Raw genomic sequence first — 19,298 nt, forward strand, 5'->3', positions numbered from 1 at the left:
TAAAAGAAAAGCCAAACCCTTGAACGAACAAAAAAGGAAGAGAATTTCGATGGTACTCAATGGTTCCTATCGCAAACGGATAATCTTCAAAACGTTCCTCAACCACAAGGAGGTGTGGATTTGCGTTGGGGGAAAGGGCAAGGTGTGGGGTGCAAAGCACGAAGCCTTCTGTACCAACCTTGGGAAACGGAACAGGGCAGCATGCGAAACATCATAATCGTAATCGGTTGAGATTAATGGTCCTTTCGTAACCGGAGGCCGATTTGACAATGGTGAAAGGTCAGCCACCTTTCGATAAATATAATCACTTTTTTGTGTGTGTTATCAATGCTTTCGCATCTGTTTGTTGTTGCTGCAATAAAAGCAAATTGTAGGATTATGCAAACCGATTTAAATGATACTTACCGATTACTTACCGTGGTAAATCACGGTTTGTAAAGTATTATTTTTGAACTGGAGGATTCTACTTCTTTACGATTAATGGCCAACAAAGGCTGGCATGTCTTATGATGGCTAACTATGTGTTATTTATATCGCTTAGCAGGATTTTCAGTTTATACTTAATGTTAGGTTTCGGTCGAAGATGAGATTCAATACCTTCTGAATGTATCAAGACTATTGCCGCGATACGATACTGACATTCGCTCTGTTGAACGAACTTGAACGAACGAACTTGAAATGAAACTGAAACTTGAACGAACTGGTTCGTTCATTGTGAGGAACTGAACATACGATACCAATTTTTTGTCTCTCATAAAAAATGAGTCTTTCATTTCCTCATCTCCTGAGGACATCAAATTCATTCTGAGGACTTTTTGAGAACTGCGAACTGCTTGAGAAGTATGATTAGGTCACTGACTACAAATTATTAAAACACGTCGAGTCTGAGTTCAAATCGCAACCTTCAACGTCACTCAATCAGTGGGCGAATTACTCTGCAAAGTCAAGTTAAATGGATTGTAGTGTTGGAAAGTACTTATGTGATAGCATATTTCGCAATGATTTGATGAATGTAACATGCATAATTTTATAGCAAAAGATCAATATATAATAATGGAAATTGCTTGCTCTGCTGGTGCTTTGAAGTTTATTTCATTCATGTCGTCAGGATCCAGACCTTCAACAAAACGTCTAGTATTTGTGTAATAAAAAATCGTCAACAGGAATACATTTTGAGTTTTAAAGATTGATAAAATATGTTGAGTTAAATGAACACTTTTATCACTTATCACTTTTACTTGTCTAAAACTCTTTTAAAGATACCAGATAATATAAGCAATAGATACGTGGAGGAATAAATTATTAAAAATTAAATAAAACCTTCTTCCTCCTAGCAAGATCTCCATAGCCTCTCGTCTATTTCCTCCGAGATTAGGATTTTAAGCATGAACTTGGCTTGACGTATCCTACTGCTTCCGCAAATAAATTGCCACCATTTATGCACCGGCGAACCACCAACCATCAGGGGCAAAGGTGTCGACAGCACCTGTTAAGCGAAAATGTTCTTGATTACACTTTCCATGGCAGAGGGTTTTTTTTACTTACACTTACACTACCACTTTTCAACGTGTCTCTCTGTTAACCAGACCCGAAGCCGCACAAAAGCACGTGATAATAAGGCACTTTTATGCCGGATCCCACACTGCTGCTATACGTTCTGCTTCCGTTGCAATTACTAATCAGCTTGCTCTTTTTTTGAGGAGGAGGCATACCTCTTACTCAACGGTAATAACCGTTTTGTCTCTAATGAGATGATACACGTATGTCGCTTTCGTCAATTGCTTAAACCTAACCGCCTAACCCAAACCGGGCAAACCCGAAATGTGCTCCAAGCGAGCCTAGCAGACGGCAAGCCTAATCCGCAAACTCTCGCAATCGTGTCTGATTACTACCGGCGCCAAACCTCCGTTGGAATAGACGGAAACGCAGGTCGGTATGTTGCGAACCGTCTCAGAAGATTAATCCTGTCAGGTTTTTGCCATCTTGCTTCTACGGCGACCTCCCGATGGGTGCCGCAACTGAATCTATCGTTTTACTGTACAGTGAACGGTGGGAGAGAAGTTGACAAGGACGAGAATGAGGAGAAAAACTTGTGGAAAAGTTTTCAATATGCGCTTGAATATAACGGAAAGGGTTCGGGTGTGAATATGAATAATGTTAAATTTGTTTGCATTCACTGCGAGCATCTCCCTAGCCTGGGGCGTTTCGTTTTCAGGGTAGTAAAGACAAGAAGGGATTGTGTATGTTGATCTTGATTGCAGTGTACCGATTGCTATTACTATTTTAAATTACTTTTTTTTTTTGCATAATTTCTCTAGAAAGAAGGAACTACTACGGTAGCGCTATATTTTAAGGACCTTTTGTTTATAGTTGGAATCTGTAAAAAGATCAAATATTGATGCTTTAGCAACAATTACAATTTACCTTATGCTACTAAAAGCAAATACTCTTTTTGGTCGAACGAAACTTTATTAACGACCTGTTCATCGGGGACCTGCCTTACAATTAACGGAGAGTACACTTCATTCAACTTTTTTTATTACTCTTTCCCAAACCCGAAAGGGTCTTGGAAGATCATCAAGCATCCTTCGGCCGGTTGTCAAGGGTGCAAATTTTATTTATGAAACAATTCTGTGGTCGTTACTGCCCTAAGATGTGCCTTTATATGAAGGGATTTCTTTTGTTCTCTGAAGCACATGTACTGCCTATAGTTGACAATATTGAAAGCAGGACAGAACACGATACGATATGCGAGAGTAACACTGGGAACGGTACAGTGAAATGGAATGCATATGTTTTCACCACACACGGGTAGGAGCATTGAAACGCACCTGATTGTCCCTGTACTATATCCACCCGCATCGTTTGGTTAAAATTACTGGATCTATCGAAAGATCATCAGAAAATAGGTAGAAAACATTCTTCGATGGTTGTACGGTGCGAACGACATAGCCGTTATTTGCTACCGCGCGAGGTGCCAACGGAGGAGGTTTTCACTTTATGTTCCATTTCACACGCGGCAGGTAGGCTGAGTGTAAAACAACATTAGCATAACACGTTGACCTAACAAGCGGGTGCGAAGGTGTACCTGTTCCTGTATCGGAGATTACCGGCTACCTACATCACAAACGTGAAGATTCCTACCGGTGTTCTGTAGAATGCGTATGCACGATCGGACACGTTTTGCTCCGGATTGTACCTTTTGCAATGTTTGCGATCGTATTGGAACGGTAACGCCCTCTGTTTCTTTTCTGCCATCATCCCTACCTTTCCTTGTGCAGGGATGCTGCTCACGTGCTTACATGGTGTAGGTAGACCATCTGTCTTGCAGGTCAACTAGAACTAACGGATTGGACAGGCTCTGGATAGGACAGGTCAACAGACTTTTTTGGGTATTTAACTTACGCTCGACGGTGTGTAGAGCATCATTCGCTATCGTATAGCTCAACAGACAACAGTCACCGCTTACAAGCCGCAATACTTTACGCGATCTTCATCTCTGTCGGTGTTTAAGCGCAAGTGATAGCATTTGCTGTTCTTCAACAAATCCAGTGTGTTAAAAGTCCAGTGCAAACTTCAATCAATTAACCACCATGTGCAGCTTCGCCGAACAAAGTGCTAACCAACGTGACAACATGTGCTGGTGCTTCGAAGAGATTAGCCTCATGCTGCTGGTGCAACGAATCCTGATGTATCTGTGGTATCGTTTGCTGCTGAAGATGTTTCCGCGTTTGAGTGTGTTGCCCAACTGCCACGAATGCTCACCCCGGCACAGCCTTCCCTGTGGTCAGCTAGCCGACGAGTATTGGAAGGCTTCCTACTTCTCGCGCACACTACACCAGACACAGAACCACCTGTACGAGAACAACCTTCAGCAACCCTTCCCGACGGCCGGTTTCTGGTAAGTTTGTGGCAGTTCGCTATGCCGTACAGATTCACTTCCGGAACTTTATGTTAATAGCTCCTACTTTTTATCTCCTCCCTTCTCGTGTAGTAAACACATCCAGCCGGAACCACCAACTTACGAAACGATCGCGCCGTTCGAGGAGGACGAAGAGGAGAATAACTTCAACTTTAACTGCAGTGACATAAGCCATGTTTACCAGAGCACCTTTCTGGACGAATACGACGAGTGCTTACTGGCGGAGGATATTGCTTGGGATATACCAGTGCCAGATATCAAGCCAAAGGACCAACCTTTGGAGGAGGAGATTTCGCTTTTACTGAACGATTACTACATCGACGACGATTTGAACGATCATCTACAAATGGCCGTTTATCAGACGGCGATCGGTAACAGTTTTTTCGGCGATTCGTGGATTGATTAACGTGGTACGTGTCGGCAGAATCGGCTTTTATCGTGATAGTTCCTTAAGTTCCGTTTGTACATACGACCCTAGGGATAAAGGTAGAGATACGTAGACATGATAGGTTTTAAATTTATCATTTATAATTATTAATACAATTTACATACTTATAAATTGAATACTGCCCCGTGTACGTATAATTTTTTTAAAAGTTTTTACACATCCAAAAGGACTGCGATAAAGGTGTATGCGTTGTGAGATCTAGTTGGAATTACGCCGTAATCCTTTCATCATATATAAGCATTGTTTTTTAGCCATATCGATACAATGTTTCTACATTAGGGTTCTTCCATTTCCATTTATGCGATAATTTTCTAAAAGGTTTAAAATAATCCTTTTAGGATTCAGCTGATTATTTTATGCAGTATAATGCTCTCGATGTTGTCTTTATATTCAGGAAATCCTTTTCTCATTTATGAATATTAATATTTTAGATACGTTGAAGCAAACAATTTTTAAACTCTTTGCATTGTTGTGTAAAAAAACCCAGATTAATTCATTTCAGTTCAGTACAAGAAAAGCAATGGTACGAAAAAAAGTACAAGAAAAACAATGGTAAAAGAAGACGTAATATGAAAATGATTTATCAATTCCTCGCAGTCACTAAAGTTAGGTACTTTATAAAACAACGCGTGCCACTTTCAACCGATCAAACAAAAAACAACAATCGGACCCTTTGGAAATGAGGTCAAAGTGCAACATTGCATCGAGTAAGGATTTCCCCTTTTTTGTGTTGAGAGCTAATAACTGTTTCCATCGCGTGTAACACTTGTACGCGTGCTATAGCCAGCTGGCAAAGTGTACCCAATGACCGTTGGCCTTTGCCGGACGAAGCGGTCGATGCACATCCTACGAAAGGAGCATGAAACCTGGCAGAAAGGCAGCAGCAGAAAAAATCCATTCCGCTGCCCTGGATCGAGCTAGATTAGTTCTGGGCCACCGACATTTACGCTTTTTCGTTGGTCCGATTCTTTACGACGTCCAGTGTGTTCCGTGCCGGCTGCTTTGATTCTACTTTCGCCGTCCATCGCGTCCAGCCCCTTCACGGCTGTCAACCGTCGGAGGTGCATCGGGAACCAATGCTACTGTGCGCTGATCGATATCACACATTCTATCCTGTGTTGTCGGTCTCATGCTTGAGCACAAGAACCCACCAAAGGCATTCGCCATAAAATTGGGGCAGTAGTTTAATTTTCTGCTTCAACCATAGCATTTGCTTTCTGTTATGTCCAATATGGGCAGTGTTGACCAAGTTTTAATGAACTTTGTGTTTTTTTGCTCCTCGGTACATGCGACATACCCGAACAAACATGGGCAAATACGTAGAAAAGCACCACACAGAGAGAATGCTTGATTGGTGATACTACTTTTCAATCACGACGCGTAGAAAAAAGGACCAAGTGACCGCTAATTTGTTGTGGCCAGTGTTTGCCCTTTATGCGATTGGAAAAGTGAAAATTATAACCTCACATTTAACCACTGAATAATGATATTTGTGGAACACAAATGGTTGGCAACATATGCTGTGTATACGTTGGATTTTTGAACACGGTGTTTGATTGCAGAATGGTCCAGTGGAGGTAAAATTGTTTCATTTTTAATCATTCAATAAATTTCCACCAATCTTTCTCTTCTGTCAATAACTCTGTAGAAAAGTATCGGCTGTAGATAAGTGTCTCTTTCGAAGTTATATAGAGCAACCAAAGGATAATCCTCATAATAACGATAACGAGAAGCTTTGTAATTTGGTGACAAGTTCAAATAACACCCGACAAAGATGTTACGGCACCAACCATAAGCTGTGAAACTGGGAGTATTAGTATGTTTCTGGTGCTCATTTGCAGCCATTTTGTGCAACAGATTCGTTTATCGCTACTAAGACGTAGCTAACTGATGGGGCTAATATTTTTGGGCACAATATCGGATTTTGGGGGTGTATTTTAGATCTACCCACTAACAACGACTGGTAGCGAGCGTGGTCTACCATGTTGTCAAGAATCAAGCCCAATCTGGAAGGGAAGTAATCCTGCTGCTAAACTTATCATGTGGTATAAATTAGCTAATGGTCTGTGACTTTCTTTTGTTCTTGGTGTTCCAATTTTCGCATTTTCTCTGCGCCCCCTAATAAGACCGTTTTAGGGCGATCGAAACCTTGTGAAAAAGTTTCAGCTCGAACGTTTTGTGTACAGTAGCGTGTGGTGCTTCGGTGTTGAATTTAACCGTACAGCTCAATACTGATTCAACCTGACACCGAATGTTCTGAAAGCCTATCCACGCGTTAGTGATGGAAGAATGTGACGCACCAACTTGACAGGTTTAAGATAATGGTTTCCCTAGGTACAGGACATTTCGTCGCTAAACTCGAGGGACACTATTCCGACCGTTATCAAAAGGGACGCTTGGATGTTCGCGCTTGGTCAGTCCCAATCACGCCTGTGGTCGTTTTTAAACGTCCAACCAAACACATCAGTAGGGGCACATTCATTCCTGCAGAAGACCTACGCAACTCCCAGGAGGTGTCGCCGGTACTTGTCCTCGTGAGAGTGTTAGAATCGTTCTAGAACCGGATGTAAGTGATACACTGAATTCATTTGCCAACACACCACTAGAAACGAAACCATATCAGTCTTCCGGAGCTGTGTGTGGATGGACGTGCCGAGCGTATTCAAGCATTCCCCCAAAAGGGGTAGATGACAAGAAGTGAAGACTCATCCCGTGTCCCGAGAGGCGGTTGGACCCGGTTTGCCTTTAAGCGACAAGCGGAATTGATTGGTTGCTAACGCTAGAGCCATTTTCGCATTTTCTTCTTCCTCTGCAGTTGTTTCTGTTTCGGTTGCCCCAGGGTGACCAGCGTCAGGTCGCTCTTTTGACATGTCGAGCCAAATGCAGTGTTAAACTATCCGGAACGGCGAGACTGAAATGTGCTCCATCGGAGAAGTTCCTTTTCACGTTCGTTTATAGTGGTGGGAAGGTTTTTTTTTTTATTTGCTTCAATAGCCGTTTCCAGTGTCAGTGGAAATGATCCGCGAAATATCTTCGCTCCTGGAAGAAACGGTTGCACGGTTGAGTCAAAAAGCGGGTCCATCGGGAGTTCGAGAGTGCGCCCACCACTCTCACGACAGAGATAGAGATTTTAATGACGTCGAGGGCCATCACCATCGTCATGATGTTAATGGTGATTACTTACTCTGAGCAGGAGTCCTTCGCCCTGTTTGGTTTTGTAGGATTATGGTCCCGTGTGGTACATGCAGTCTGACCGGAGGTATCTCCATTTTTTTGTCGTCTCCTTTCGCTCTAGCTTGTTTTAGAACAAATTGGAACTTTGATTTTAATGCACACCACGAAAGTTCTCCCGGTTGGGCCGGAACGACACGACACTTGTTACGAAGTGTTGGGTTGGATTGCTGTGGGAAGATGGAGTGTATTAAGCAATTTGTGTAATGAACAATATCCTCGCTAAAGTGGTTTTAATTTTCTACGTGGGATGGAAGCTGCAATGAGGTTAATTAGTTTTGATAACATTAAAGCAGAAAACCAATTTAAATTGTTTTTTGTTGTCTGGCATTTAATAATTCAATTTAACGAACAAAATTGTGGCACAATGCGGGTCATTTATATAGAAATTAAATAATCAATTTTATATAAAACATCAAATGAAAATCGTCTGAAAATTATTCAACTCAATGCAACGTTTTGTAATGTAAAATGTATACTTTAAGGCGATGGTGAATTTTAAATGTTCTAAACAAAAAAAGTATGATATCTATAAGACATTCTAAATAATTATGTAAAACATGTTAGTAGTCCATCAATTTTCGCAAAACAGTAGAAACAAATGGAATTTTTCTTACTAAGTATTCTCCATCGAGAAAGTAAATAGACGATTATGAAGCGTAAAGCGTTGTTAAAGCTTCTTCTGCTGGCGCAAACAACCAGGTCATGCTGCCAATGCAAAGTTGGCAGCACAAACAAGTTTTTTTTGCTCCTGTACACACAAACACACATATATATATATACATATTAAAAAAAGTCTCACTTTTTTCCTACTCGTCCTGATGATCCAGACGAAGAATATCCCGTGGCAAGATCTGTGCTTGCAGTGTACGGGAAGACAGTTGCATTTCTTGCACGAACGCATCATTTTGCTGCAACAGAGCTAAACCATAGGAAAAGTTGATCCCTGTGCTCATTTTATGGCTTTCTGGTTTTTGTCCGCATGTGTGTGTGTCTGTGTTCTCTGCAGAGTGGAACCACGTCTTACTGCCGTGCGTGGTTGTGTCGGAAAGTTTTCCACAACAAATTTGAGATGAAGTTATCGTTTTTCACCATTTTCCTTGACCCTAATCCGTGTTGGCGTTGGGCCGAATCGATGAAGGCTTCCTAGCCAGTGGAGAAGGATTTGCTCTGATTGCAAATGATAGTACCGGACGATGCCAACGCAATGAGAAATAGTGAAGAAAACCCACAGGAAAGCAAATGGGAAACGGAACTTTCTTATGTGCACGTCGTGACGGTAGTCGGCAGTAAATGAGATGAGTCGCATCTTGGTAATGTTCACCGTACGGACGCATCAACTTTTCCATCGATTGTTTGTTCGGTTAAGCTGGGAGCTGAAATATTTTCCTGGAAGATGATCCGTGTTTGTTCGTCGGAAGCAACTTAAGCGAGTGGTCTGTGTGAGCAAATTCTTCCTGTTTGCATGCGATCAATGCTTATGGTTTAGTTCCAACCGATAGTAGAAAAAAACTTGCTTCCTAGGACGAAAGGAAAAGGAAATCATAAAGTACTTAAGTAAGTAATTATAAGTAATCTAACAAAAATCCTGAATTTTGCGAAGACCTAATAGGTGCATACAAATTATCTTCCCTTGCCATAGGGGATGAATACGAAAGTTTTTCACCCTATCGTGCTAATCTTTCCCAAAGTTCTCCAAATCAAAACCCCATAAAAAAGGTACTTCACAACAGCTTGTAATTTTTCTGCCACCCAAAAAAACAAGAAAGCACCCTTTATCACAACCCCACACTCCACCAAACACGATAATACTTGTACCCGGGAGGAGATCTCGAGCGGCCTCTTAATCATCAGCATCAAGTAGCTCCTTCAGCGGGATCCAACAAGAACCGTCGGTTAGAAGGCTTCCGGTCCTGATCCCTGCGCGCCCGTTCGCACTCGTTATCAACACCAACAGATAGCTAGAGTTCGTTTTTGCCCCAAAACAGTTTACGCCCAAGCAAAGTGACAAGAGCGTGACAGCGTTCAAGCACCCTTCAGCTTATGAGCCTTCGTTCGCGATTGCCGTTAGACGAAAAAAGGGCTGCAATAAAAATTAAATGGGCAATTTTTTTCTTATTCTTGTCTACGCCGTGCATCCCCCTATTTGCTACTCAATGGAGCTATACAGATTCCCCATACTGGAATTGAGCAGGATTCGATTCCGTATCATTCAATGGGGTAAACGTGAAAAGGTAGATGCGAAATAGAAATGCGATTTCCACAAAAAAGAAATGAAGAAAATCTCCTACTTATCATCAACCCTGGCGAAAAAGAATACCAAATTGTTTTTCTTTCTCACAAATTGGATCGAAGCGGAAACAAGGAAAATATTTCAGTAGCAGCAAAAAAGCTTAGGCCAAAAGGCGAAAATTCATCTCTTTTTATGCAACGTTATTAGAAAATCAAAGCATAATAACATTTTTCATTTGTTTTGTTTTTCTCATCACGGTTTTTTTCTGCGGGTGGTGCAATAAGGTGAGTAAAACGAAAATAAACCAGCAGTAAGAAACAGAAAAAAGAATTTAGAATTTGAAGGAGGTCTAGAGGGGCTGCCATTTCTGGCTTTCTGTTACTTTATTTTTACCAATAGCCGGATAGTCAAGTCCTGCGTACGAAGGATTGGTCCGGGTGGGATTTTGGACCATCCCAGTCGTGGAAGACCGGCACAGCTACCAATACACCACTGACCCTCCCCATTTTTCAAACAGCTACATATATGGATTAGAAAGTATATTAAGCGTATGTGTATTCTTTTTAGCAGTGAATCCACGAATAATTCGTGAATACGTACTAGTATTATGTTGGTTCTTAGTAACATAAAATATCGGATAAACTATAAGAAGGATATGCCATTACAGGTTTGCGTTTTGATTGTACGCGTCTGAAGATATGAAATATATCTCTCTCACTTTACCGTGAAAGTTACCGACGAAGTTACCTTGGTTCGCAAGCCTCATACAAAATTATCGATAACAAATTCTCTAACGCCTCAAGCAATCATCAAAACTCAATTGACCGCAATGGAGCATAAGTGGAATGATTTACTTATTTCTTAAAATATTTTAGAATACTACTAACTCAAGTATTGCGCTAACAATTTACAGTATAATTCATCGCTCAGAAACTCCTGAAACGCAATCAATATTACATTTACATACTTTTAATGATGAGTTTTGTTTTCGTTACAAAAATGTGTCGAACTCGTTAAACCAAACCAACAGCTCACATGAAAAACTCAAATCTTCTGTCCCAGTCCCTAAAAAATCCCTCAAATTTGCATTTACCGAAGCTTTGCGAAAAACTTTTCGCTAACACTATTATCATTAGCTACAGCATTAGCAGTGTCGCAGTGCCGTTGTACGGTGTTGGTATATGAACTATCTCGATCTCGGCCTTGTTAGTACCGACAAGCTACACGAGAAACCCGAGGCAGCGGTGTAGTATTATCATCAAACTTTCTCCCTGTGCGTACTCTCCAGCAAGAAACTTATGTCTCTAGACACAAGAAGGAAAGGTTTCAACCACATCAAACCCGGCAAGCTTATGCCAGGTGCAGTGTGATTTTCCAGCACCGAGCAGACACTCACTTCTTTTCGAAAGCGTTTCGATCACCTTCATGTGGTGGCACCTTCTTTCTGTGTGTAACGAAGGGATTCTTAGCGCTGTAAACTAATTTATGGTAAATCTGCTGTAAAACACCGAGTATTGTGTTTAGTGTGGCTGAAGAGAAAACCCAAGAGGTTTCTCAATTCCGATAGAACACGTTACAAGACGATCGGCGTTAAAACGTGTGTGTGTGTGTGTGTGTGATGGGGTGTTGCTGCCCAACAACTTCTGCCTTTAAGCGGATGCTTTTGATAGCAATTTGCACCGTTTTCATCCTGCCGTTGTATCTGAGCCCTTTACGGGCAAGAGGTTCTTTCCGCACCGGATGGAAAGTGGCTTTTCTCATTTTGGTCCATTTCCTACGCAAACCAATAAAGTCAAAATTCGGATAAGCTTCCAGAGCGTCAGGATTAGCAAACGGCAGGAACTTCTGCACTTCTTACATCGATTCAAACCACCGGTCCCGACCGGTACGTTGATGATGCAATTTAATGTCTTCATGCTTCAGCATTCTCGTAATCCCTGCAAATATCCGACACTTTATGTGCTGCAAAAACAAATTTTAGTTGAGTTGGGGTAAAATACAAAGCGCTATGGGATTCTCCCCAATCGCACACGGAAGAAAATGAAAACAATTAAAATTGTTTTAATGCTGCATGTGGAGGAGCAACCGTTGGGACGAGGTTTTGATGAAATTGTTGAACACACACAGTCCCAAATGAGGAAATATTTATTCGTAAGGACACAACCAAGGAAAAGGCGTAGTATGTTCTTGCTTAAATTGCTCATCTTCCCAGCCCGCAATAAGGAAACGCACTAAGCGTGTGGGCTGAACCGAGCGAAAGAGAGAAAAAAAATGCAAATCGCAAGTATTCCCATCCCCCTCTGACCGTCGCATTTTCTTACACTCCCCTTCAGTCAAGCCCACCTAAGGCTAGCCAAGGGAAGAGAAGGCCATAAATAAAGTCATAAATTTCATTTTATACCAAACATAATTTTATCAAGGCTTGTCTCTCCGCCTGTCTACACCCATTCGCGCTTCCACCGGGACGTGTTCCGGATGCCGTGGATGCTGACTGACTTTTTGGCAGTAGCAAAGGAAAACATCATAATATAATCATTCCCGACTTGATGTTAGCCTTCGGACGGGAAATGGGTGCGTTGATGGGTCATGCAGGAGGTTGAAATTCGAAACGTAAGCCGCTATGGGCTATGGGCAGGGGGGGTAGAGGAACGCCAGCAAAGGATTGGATTTGGGGTTGAAGAATCGATTTTTCACATACCGTCCGTGGGAGACACGACCTCATCCACAACGGTACGAAGAACAAAACAAAAACCAGCACCCTTGCGGTACCCTTGTGCCCCAAAAAGCAGCAGCAACAGCAAATGCAACGGAAGTGGGTTTGCATGGGATTTGATTATTGTGGTAAGCTGTCTCTCCTCTGTTGCTTTTGCTGAGCTCTGTCCCTGCCGGAGCGTCTCCGGATCTTGCATGTCGTGCCGAATGTTGCCTGTTGGCAACGTGAAAAATCAATTTTCCATAAGCGGCAGTACGATGGCGGCGGTGCTGGTAGCGGCAGCACCAGCAGCAATACGCTTGTGTTGATTGCAATCTGTTGCAGAAGATCTGTTTCGCCGTCAGAACGCCAGCATGAAGATGATGGGCTGGATCGTATAAGTTGCATCGTAAAGCCAGCCGTGCACGGTGATACCGAGGTGTGCATTCCCATCGTTTGCGTATTTCCATGAGCTCACAGAAGAAATAAAATATAAACACGTTAAGTGGAATATAACGTGTCGCTGGAGTGGAATAGTCAAATAGCTTAGGAATGCCAGATGAAGATCTCTTATACTAAGTACCTTAAAGTGAATAACATCTTCGTATGAATGTATGCAGTTTGCCGTTCCGTATATTGAAAGTATCTTTGTCTCTTTGGTCTTGAATTTGAGTAATATAATGATCGTTTTCTTCGCCTTTCAACTATTTTGCTCACCTAAAGACATCTTTTCAAAGTGAGGTGTCGAGATCAGTGTGTTGTTTTGCTAGGGTTAAGATCCCATTGTAACAATATGTTTTTCTGAAGAATCATAAACTACCCAAATACGTAAATCCACGCAAATTCATTGAGAACATGTAAATTCATTGCCGCAAAGTTGATGTAGTTCTTTAATTACGCTTTAAATGCATAATTATAAAATGTATATCAACCGTTTGTTCCACTGTTTCTTGTTCATCTATCGTATTATCGACCGCAGGTGCCACCACTCATTACTATTCATTATAATATAATAATTATATTATAATAAAAAAATAAACTATTATTTTATAATAAAAAAATAAAATCATAACCGCATACGCCTGCCTAGCCTGCCCGTAACTATTTGGCCGTTCGATAGGAAAACCTCATTAAGCGAAACCACTCTTCGGAACTCAATTTAAATGGGGGTTTGGAGAACGCTCACCACTACAGGTGCGGTTAAATGGTACTGTGTGTGTGGCAAATGTTGGCACATAAAAGCTGTTTACGCGATAATGCACGAAAATTGGATTGAAGTATAAGCGCAACCTCAAACAATTTCCATTTCCCCTGTTGATGGGAATAAAGCGGATAGCGAAACAGCAGGATGTGATTTAACGTCTATGACGTCCATTTTCGCGAGTTTGCGTTCGTCCTTTTGGCTTTTGGGAATGCACCTATTATTGTCGTGGGTGTTTTTGGCCAACTTCCAAACGTCAACCGATGCAGGTCAACCCAAAACGACTAAAGCCGATTTAATGTGTATGAAAGGGATTATTATTACTGTACGCGTGTTTGCATCTTCCAAACCGCCCATGTTAATGATGATACCGTTTGGAGCTAGATTCGACAAGATAGCACCGTACGGGGGCCAAACAAAATGACTTAAACGGTTGGTTAAATGGTACAGAAACAAAAAAGTCCCCAAATCCAAACAGGTATAACGTTCCAAACAGCGAAACGCAACGTATTTTTCTTATTTTTTCGGTGAGTATACGCAAATGAACAGAATCAACATCGCTGCTGGAATCATTCTCGTGTCAGCAACACTTGGGTGAGGTGGAAAATCCCAGATATCGTCGTAAACGGAACGCCTAACCGCCCACAAAAGAACCAAAACGGAAGCTACAAACCAAAACAACACAAACAAACTGAAATAAAATGCACATCTTTTCGCCTCGAGGTATCCCGGTGGGGATTGCAAGGCGAGAGAGAGAGAGAGAGAGAGAGAGAAAGCGACCTCCGTGTCCTTTTTCTATCATTCCGGGTAAGGGCACTTCCTTTTGTGGTTGCAGCTACAAGGAAAGATCTCGCGAGGTCTTGGTGGGAGGTGAAACGTTGGTTACACGGCTCAACCGGTATCCAATAACCATCCATTTGATGGCTATATTTAGACACACACTTACAGGGCGGATTGGAAAGAACATCATCATGATCAGCATTTAGTGAACCACAAAGCGGCAGAGCAAGACAACTTCATACCGAAGGTTTTTTTGTGTGCGGGTGGGTGGTAGTTTTTTTTTCTTATTTTCTTTCTCATTTCGATGCGACTGCTTCCCGGTCAAGTGTTGAACAAAAATGGTGTGAAAAGGGCACACCTGGTTTTGTATTTTCGTGTGCTTTTTTTTATTCAATACGATAAGATGGTGGGATAAGGTGGGGTAAGTGTTGAAGAATGTCCTCCTCGTATTCTATCTTTCTGTGTGACGGGTATGGATTGTCACAGATTTTTCCAACCACATACTGTGTGATGACCATGACTGACAGGGATGCCTTTATCGGTTGATTAAATATTTACATCAGTCCCAGAAGTGGTTTAGTGTGTGTGTGTGTGTGTGTGTGTTCAGAGGGGTACTAGGTGGAAACGAATATCAGCCTGTCGGTCCATGGGTGTACGTTTAATCGCGTCATCAGTATGTCATCATATAGTCGTCCTGTCATGTTCGAATGTTCGTCCTGTTGCGGCCGTATTGATCATGTTTATTGATTTTTCTTTTATTACGATTTTCTTTACAGAACTCACACTTACCACCGTGGTCAGGCACATGGACCATATTCTGCGCAGTGTGTGATTAATATACCAGTTTTTTCCCACCGGTAAGTGTTTGGCCTCATGTGACTATTTATTCATCTTTTTTTTTTTCAAAAATTGACTCCCACCGATGGAGACGCCCAGTAGTTTACGAAAAAAGGAAACGAGACACGTTTTATTGCTAGCATATGCTTTTCTTTTCGCTGTCTCTGTTTCTCTCTACTGAAAATAGTTTACCCATCCGTTTGCAATTACCTCGCCATGGTTGGGTGCGCACCAAGGGGCGGCCCTTTGCCATGCTAGTAGCGGCACCGGTCTTCACACGACAGGACCGGTCCAAATCCCATCCGGACCAATCATCCGTAGCAAGGACTGACTATCCAGCTACGTGGGTACGTGATAGCCAGAAATGGCAGGCATGACCTAGTAGGTCGTTACGCCAAAATGAGAGAGCGAGAGAGATTGGCAAAAAAAGGAAAAAAAATACGAAAACGCAACAGCGTGAAAACCAGCTGCCGGATGATAATAACAGAATTAACAATCACTTTTTTGCCGACCCTGTCTCGTAATTTCACGTTGTTCTGTTTGGTGTCACGGTGCTGAATAGCAAACTGCGCTATGTCACCAATAAAAATTCACTGGACCGTATTGTACCGCGTATCCCGCAGACACGTAATGTAATTGATGAAAGCGAGACGAAGAAAATCAAATAATTTTCACTCCGACCTACCTCGGTCTGTTGTGATGGGTTTGCTTTTGTTTTTCTTTCTCAATTTTCCATCCAAAAGAAATAAAAATGGGTGGCAACATGCCATGTTTTTTTTTCGTGTTTGATCAATCAATGGACTTTCGTTATTGGTCCATTCCTTAATTGCTTCCAACTCATTGAATTCATGAGGTAATTCAATTAGTTTTATGTATACACATTTTTTATCGAACTTATGTTATATAAAAAAAAAACTTCTACTATTCCGCCCAATTTTGGTAAAGATAAACAAGCTCCTAAAATCACATCCTATCGTACCGATAACTGGGGCTGAAGGTTAAGCTGCGTATCAAAGTTATTATGGATTTATTTATGATTATTGGACAGCCAAAGAACGTCATAAAAAAGGAAGCGTCATGAAAGCAGTTAACAACATTGGATTGCTTCCCACACTATTGCGCCATTCCGCCAATGGATCCCACATTCATTTTTCGCAGAACCTGTACCACACTATTTCCAATCCTGTTTAATGTACGGTATCTGTTGATTCAATTTTGAAGCCGGTTGTAATTGTTGAGGTTGAAAATCGCATTTTCCCGGATATGGGAAAACTCTGCATCAGTCGGAAAACACCATCCGATCGTTATATTTATCGACCACGATAAAGCCGGCGTAAAGCAAACAAAAACAACCACATTTATGATTGCATTTTGCCATAACGGTGGACACACAGAAAATTGATATTGGAAAAATGAGTGTTATGTTGGTTCAACATTGAAGAGATCCAATTTTCCAGCTTTGTAATAAATCGATTAAAATATTTACTACACATCATCATTTCCGATGTCATCAAAGTAGCACTAAAGTTGATACGTAAAAGCGTTCATGGCCATTTTGTTCGGTTCATGTTTACGCTACCCACCGCTCACGAGGGACAAATTGAATGGAATCATTTAAAAATGTGCCACGAATGAAATTAATTGCCCCTTCGGGTTGATCTTTTTAATTAAAAATATTGTGAAAATCCCTTCAGAGAAAAAGCTCGTCCGCAACCGTTGTACCGTGGTCGTTTTTTTTGCATTGAAACACGATGCATTCACCAATTATGATAAAAATAATCATAACGCGATTATTTATTAATATTTATATATATATTTATACCTTCGCAGTAAGTCGGTGGTGTAACTTCTGGAAAAAATAACCTAGTCCTATATACTGAGATACATTCGTTCTCACTTCATGTTCACTCACTTGTCTACGCTCACAACTTTACGCGCCTTGCTCACAAGCGATGACAATAAAGCTTGACAGATGAGTTTTGCTGCCCACTGACACAGGACATCAAGTCATAAGAGTCATTTCGATTTATCATTCGCCTCAGCACATCGTGGCTCTTCCATTTCCGCTTTGGGGAAATATTTAAATTTCCTCCGGAGTCCATCGGAACCCGATTGCTCTCTACTGGGGATTAAATTGCACCCTCGTATGTCCCCTTCATCAAGCTATTGAAGGCTTTTATCTCTATCACGAACCATCATGAGCAGTGGCAGATTAAAATGTTTCCAGTCAGTACGCTATCATCCACGGTACGAATAAAAAGGGCTGGTAGGGCATGATTATGGACAAAAACATAAGCATCCCCTTAGCAATGGCTAAAGGGACGCTGGATTGGATGCACATGATCGTTTCCATTTTTCATCAACGATTTAAGCAAAACGTTTCTCCTTTGTGAATCCTTGATTCCTTGAATTTCAACGAGCAAAACAAACGAGTAAAAAAGTAAAACAATTTTCAACCTTCGAACATGTTATCTCGCCACCGGCTGGTGGACCGTAAGGGAAACACCATGAATAATGATTTAATTATAAATTAACAGCCGTGAGTGCGCTGCTCTGAAATTAGCCTCGTTGATTTATGAAGCTGAACGCAACGCACTCCTGGTTAAAACGATTGTTTGGAATGTCGCGCCGAATGATGATCGCACTGAAAAGGAGTAGAGTGCTGCTAGTAGAAGAAGTAGTAGCAGCTGTAGTAGTATTATTATCCGTATGCCGCTATTTTCCACATGATGTTAAGCTACAATCGCATGCAATGAACCACCCACACACATACTTCCCGGGGCCTGTTTACTTCATCCCACTACTAACCGGATGGTGTTTAATTCCCTGAAAGTATCATAAATTTTCTCCCTGTATGGCTCTTTATTTGGAACATACACATCGCACACAAAAGAAATTCAGGGCAAAAGCGCGTGATCGTGGAAATGGGTCCAGAGACGGTCCATTGTGAAGCATAGCAGAGGTGTGACGCTTTTCATATGGTGACGCGATAAGGAAAACCTTTCTCATAGAGCGGGCGGGGAAAGAGGGCATGATTAAAAGCGATTTAAACGCACGTTACACACACATATCGAGGCATACCCAACGGGCCGTTGTTGTGGAATTACCCCCGCGTGTGTGCTGCGTGTTCCCCTGGGTGAGGCATTTAGAATGAAGCCCACTGGACGAAGCTTTTCCAGTAATTGGTCACACAATTTATTCGCTGGCGTTAGCGCCATACAATAAATCTCCACCCAACCCAACCGTGTTCGCAACACGTGGTGGCTTATTTTTCATCATAAATCCTTACCCACCATACATTCTGTTGTCCGGCCGGTCGGATCGGAGTTTCGCAAATTGCATGCTCTAATCGCGCAAATCGTGATGAAGTGTTCGCTGCTAGGGGTCAAACTCGGTTTGTCCTTGGCCAGAGGGCAATAAAGAGAGGGAGAGAGACATGTCCACATGGAGGCGACCAGCGGCGGGATACGAAAGTCCTTGTTTAATTAAATCGTTTCCAACCGCTGCAGAGCGTGGCGTTGTTTCAGGAATTTCATCGCACAATAGGGGTACCATCGATTGTGTTTCCGGGTTGGAATAATTCGTCCGCATTCCACCATCTTTATCGGAGGGAAATGATCAATTATGTGTCATTGTCTCGGGTGACCCAGAGGAACGCTTAGCACTGCTGTCCTGCTATCCCTGTTTGAGAGCTCTACCCGAGAAGGACGTGGTTTTTGGGTTGTAAAATTTGGAAAACATCGATGCAAGCGAATCCCGTTGCTAGCGAAGAATGACGGCCATCACTTTCGTCACCATCACCGTGATTGAACATGATCCTAGCGGTGGTGGGCGTTGATGATGGGTTGTGTTTTTCCCATACCCCACTGGAACATAGCTCGTTCGTGCCGTGCCGAAAGTAAGGACGTGATTGAATCAAACTGTTACCCTGATGCAACAGGGCACATCAATGTC

The 19,298-nt window shown here is 42.0% G+C and overlaps 2 protein-coding genes across 4 annotated transcripts in view; both read left to right on the forward strand.

Moving 5' to 3' along the window:
- LOC128300778 (tRNA-dihydrouridine(16/17) synthase [NAD(P)(+)]-like) overlaps positions 1-19,298 on the forward strand; it is a 104,278-nt gene that overhangs the window by 30,666 nt on the left and 54,314 nt on the right. For all 3 annotated transcript variants that reach the window (XM_053036969.1, XM_053036968.1, XM_053036970.1), the window contains one exon: positions 15,284-15,364. The gene's annotated coding sequence lies outside the window, so the exon portion shown is untranslated. The remainder of the gene's footprint in view (positions 1-15,283; positions 15,365-19,298) is intronic.
- LOC128300779 (uncharacterized) lies at positions 3,594-4,328 on the forward strand. The gene is made up of 2 exons (XM_053036971.1): positions 3,594-3,901; positions 3,995-4,328. Exons 1-2 carry the CDS (start codon positions 3,594-3,596, stop codon positions 4,326-4,328), a joined length of 642 nt encoding a protein of 213 aa, XP_052892931.1.

This window comes from Anopheles moucheti, chromosome 3, assembly GCF_943734755.1.
Source record: "Anopheles moucheti chromosome 3, idAnoMoucSN_F20_07, whole genome shotgun sequence".
In the NCBI taxonomy this organism is placed as follows: domain Eukaryota; kingdom Metazoa; phylum Arthropoda; class Insecta; order Diptera; family Culicidae; genus Anopheles; species Anopheles moucheti.

Bases quoted from the DNA above. Each gene is read 5' to 3' on its own strand.
- LOC128300779 (XM_053036971.1), top strand. From the start codon at position 3,594: ATGTGCAGCTTCGCCGAACAAAGTGCTAACCAACGTGACAACATGTGC. The intron at 3,902-3,994 runs GTAAGTTTGTGG...CTTCTCGTGTAG, and splicing joins TTCCCGACGGCCGGTTTCTG to TAAACACATCCAGCCGGAAC.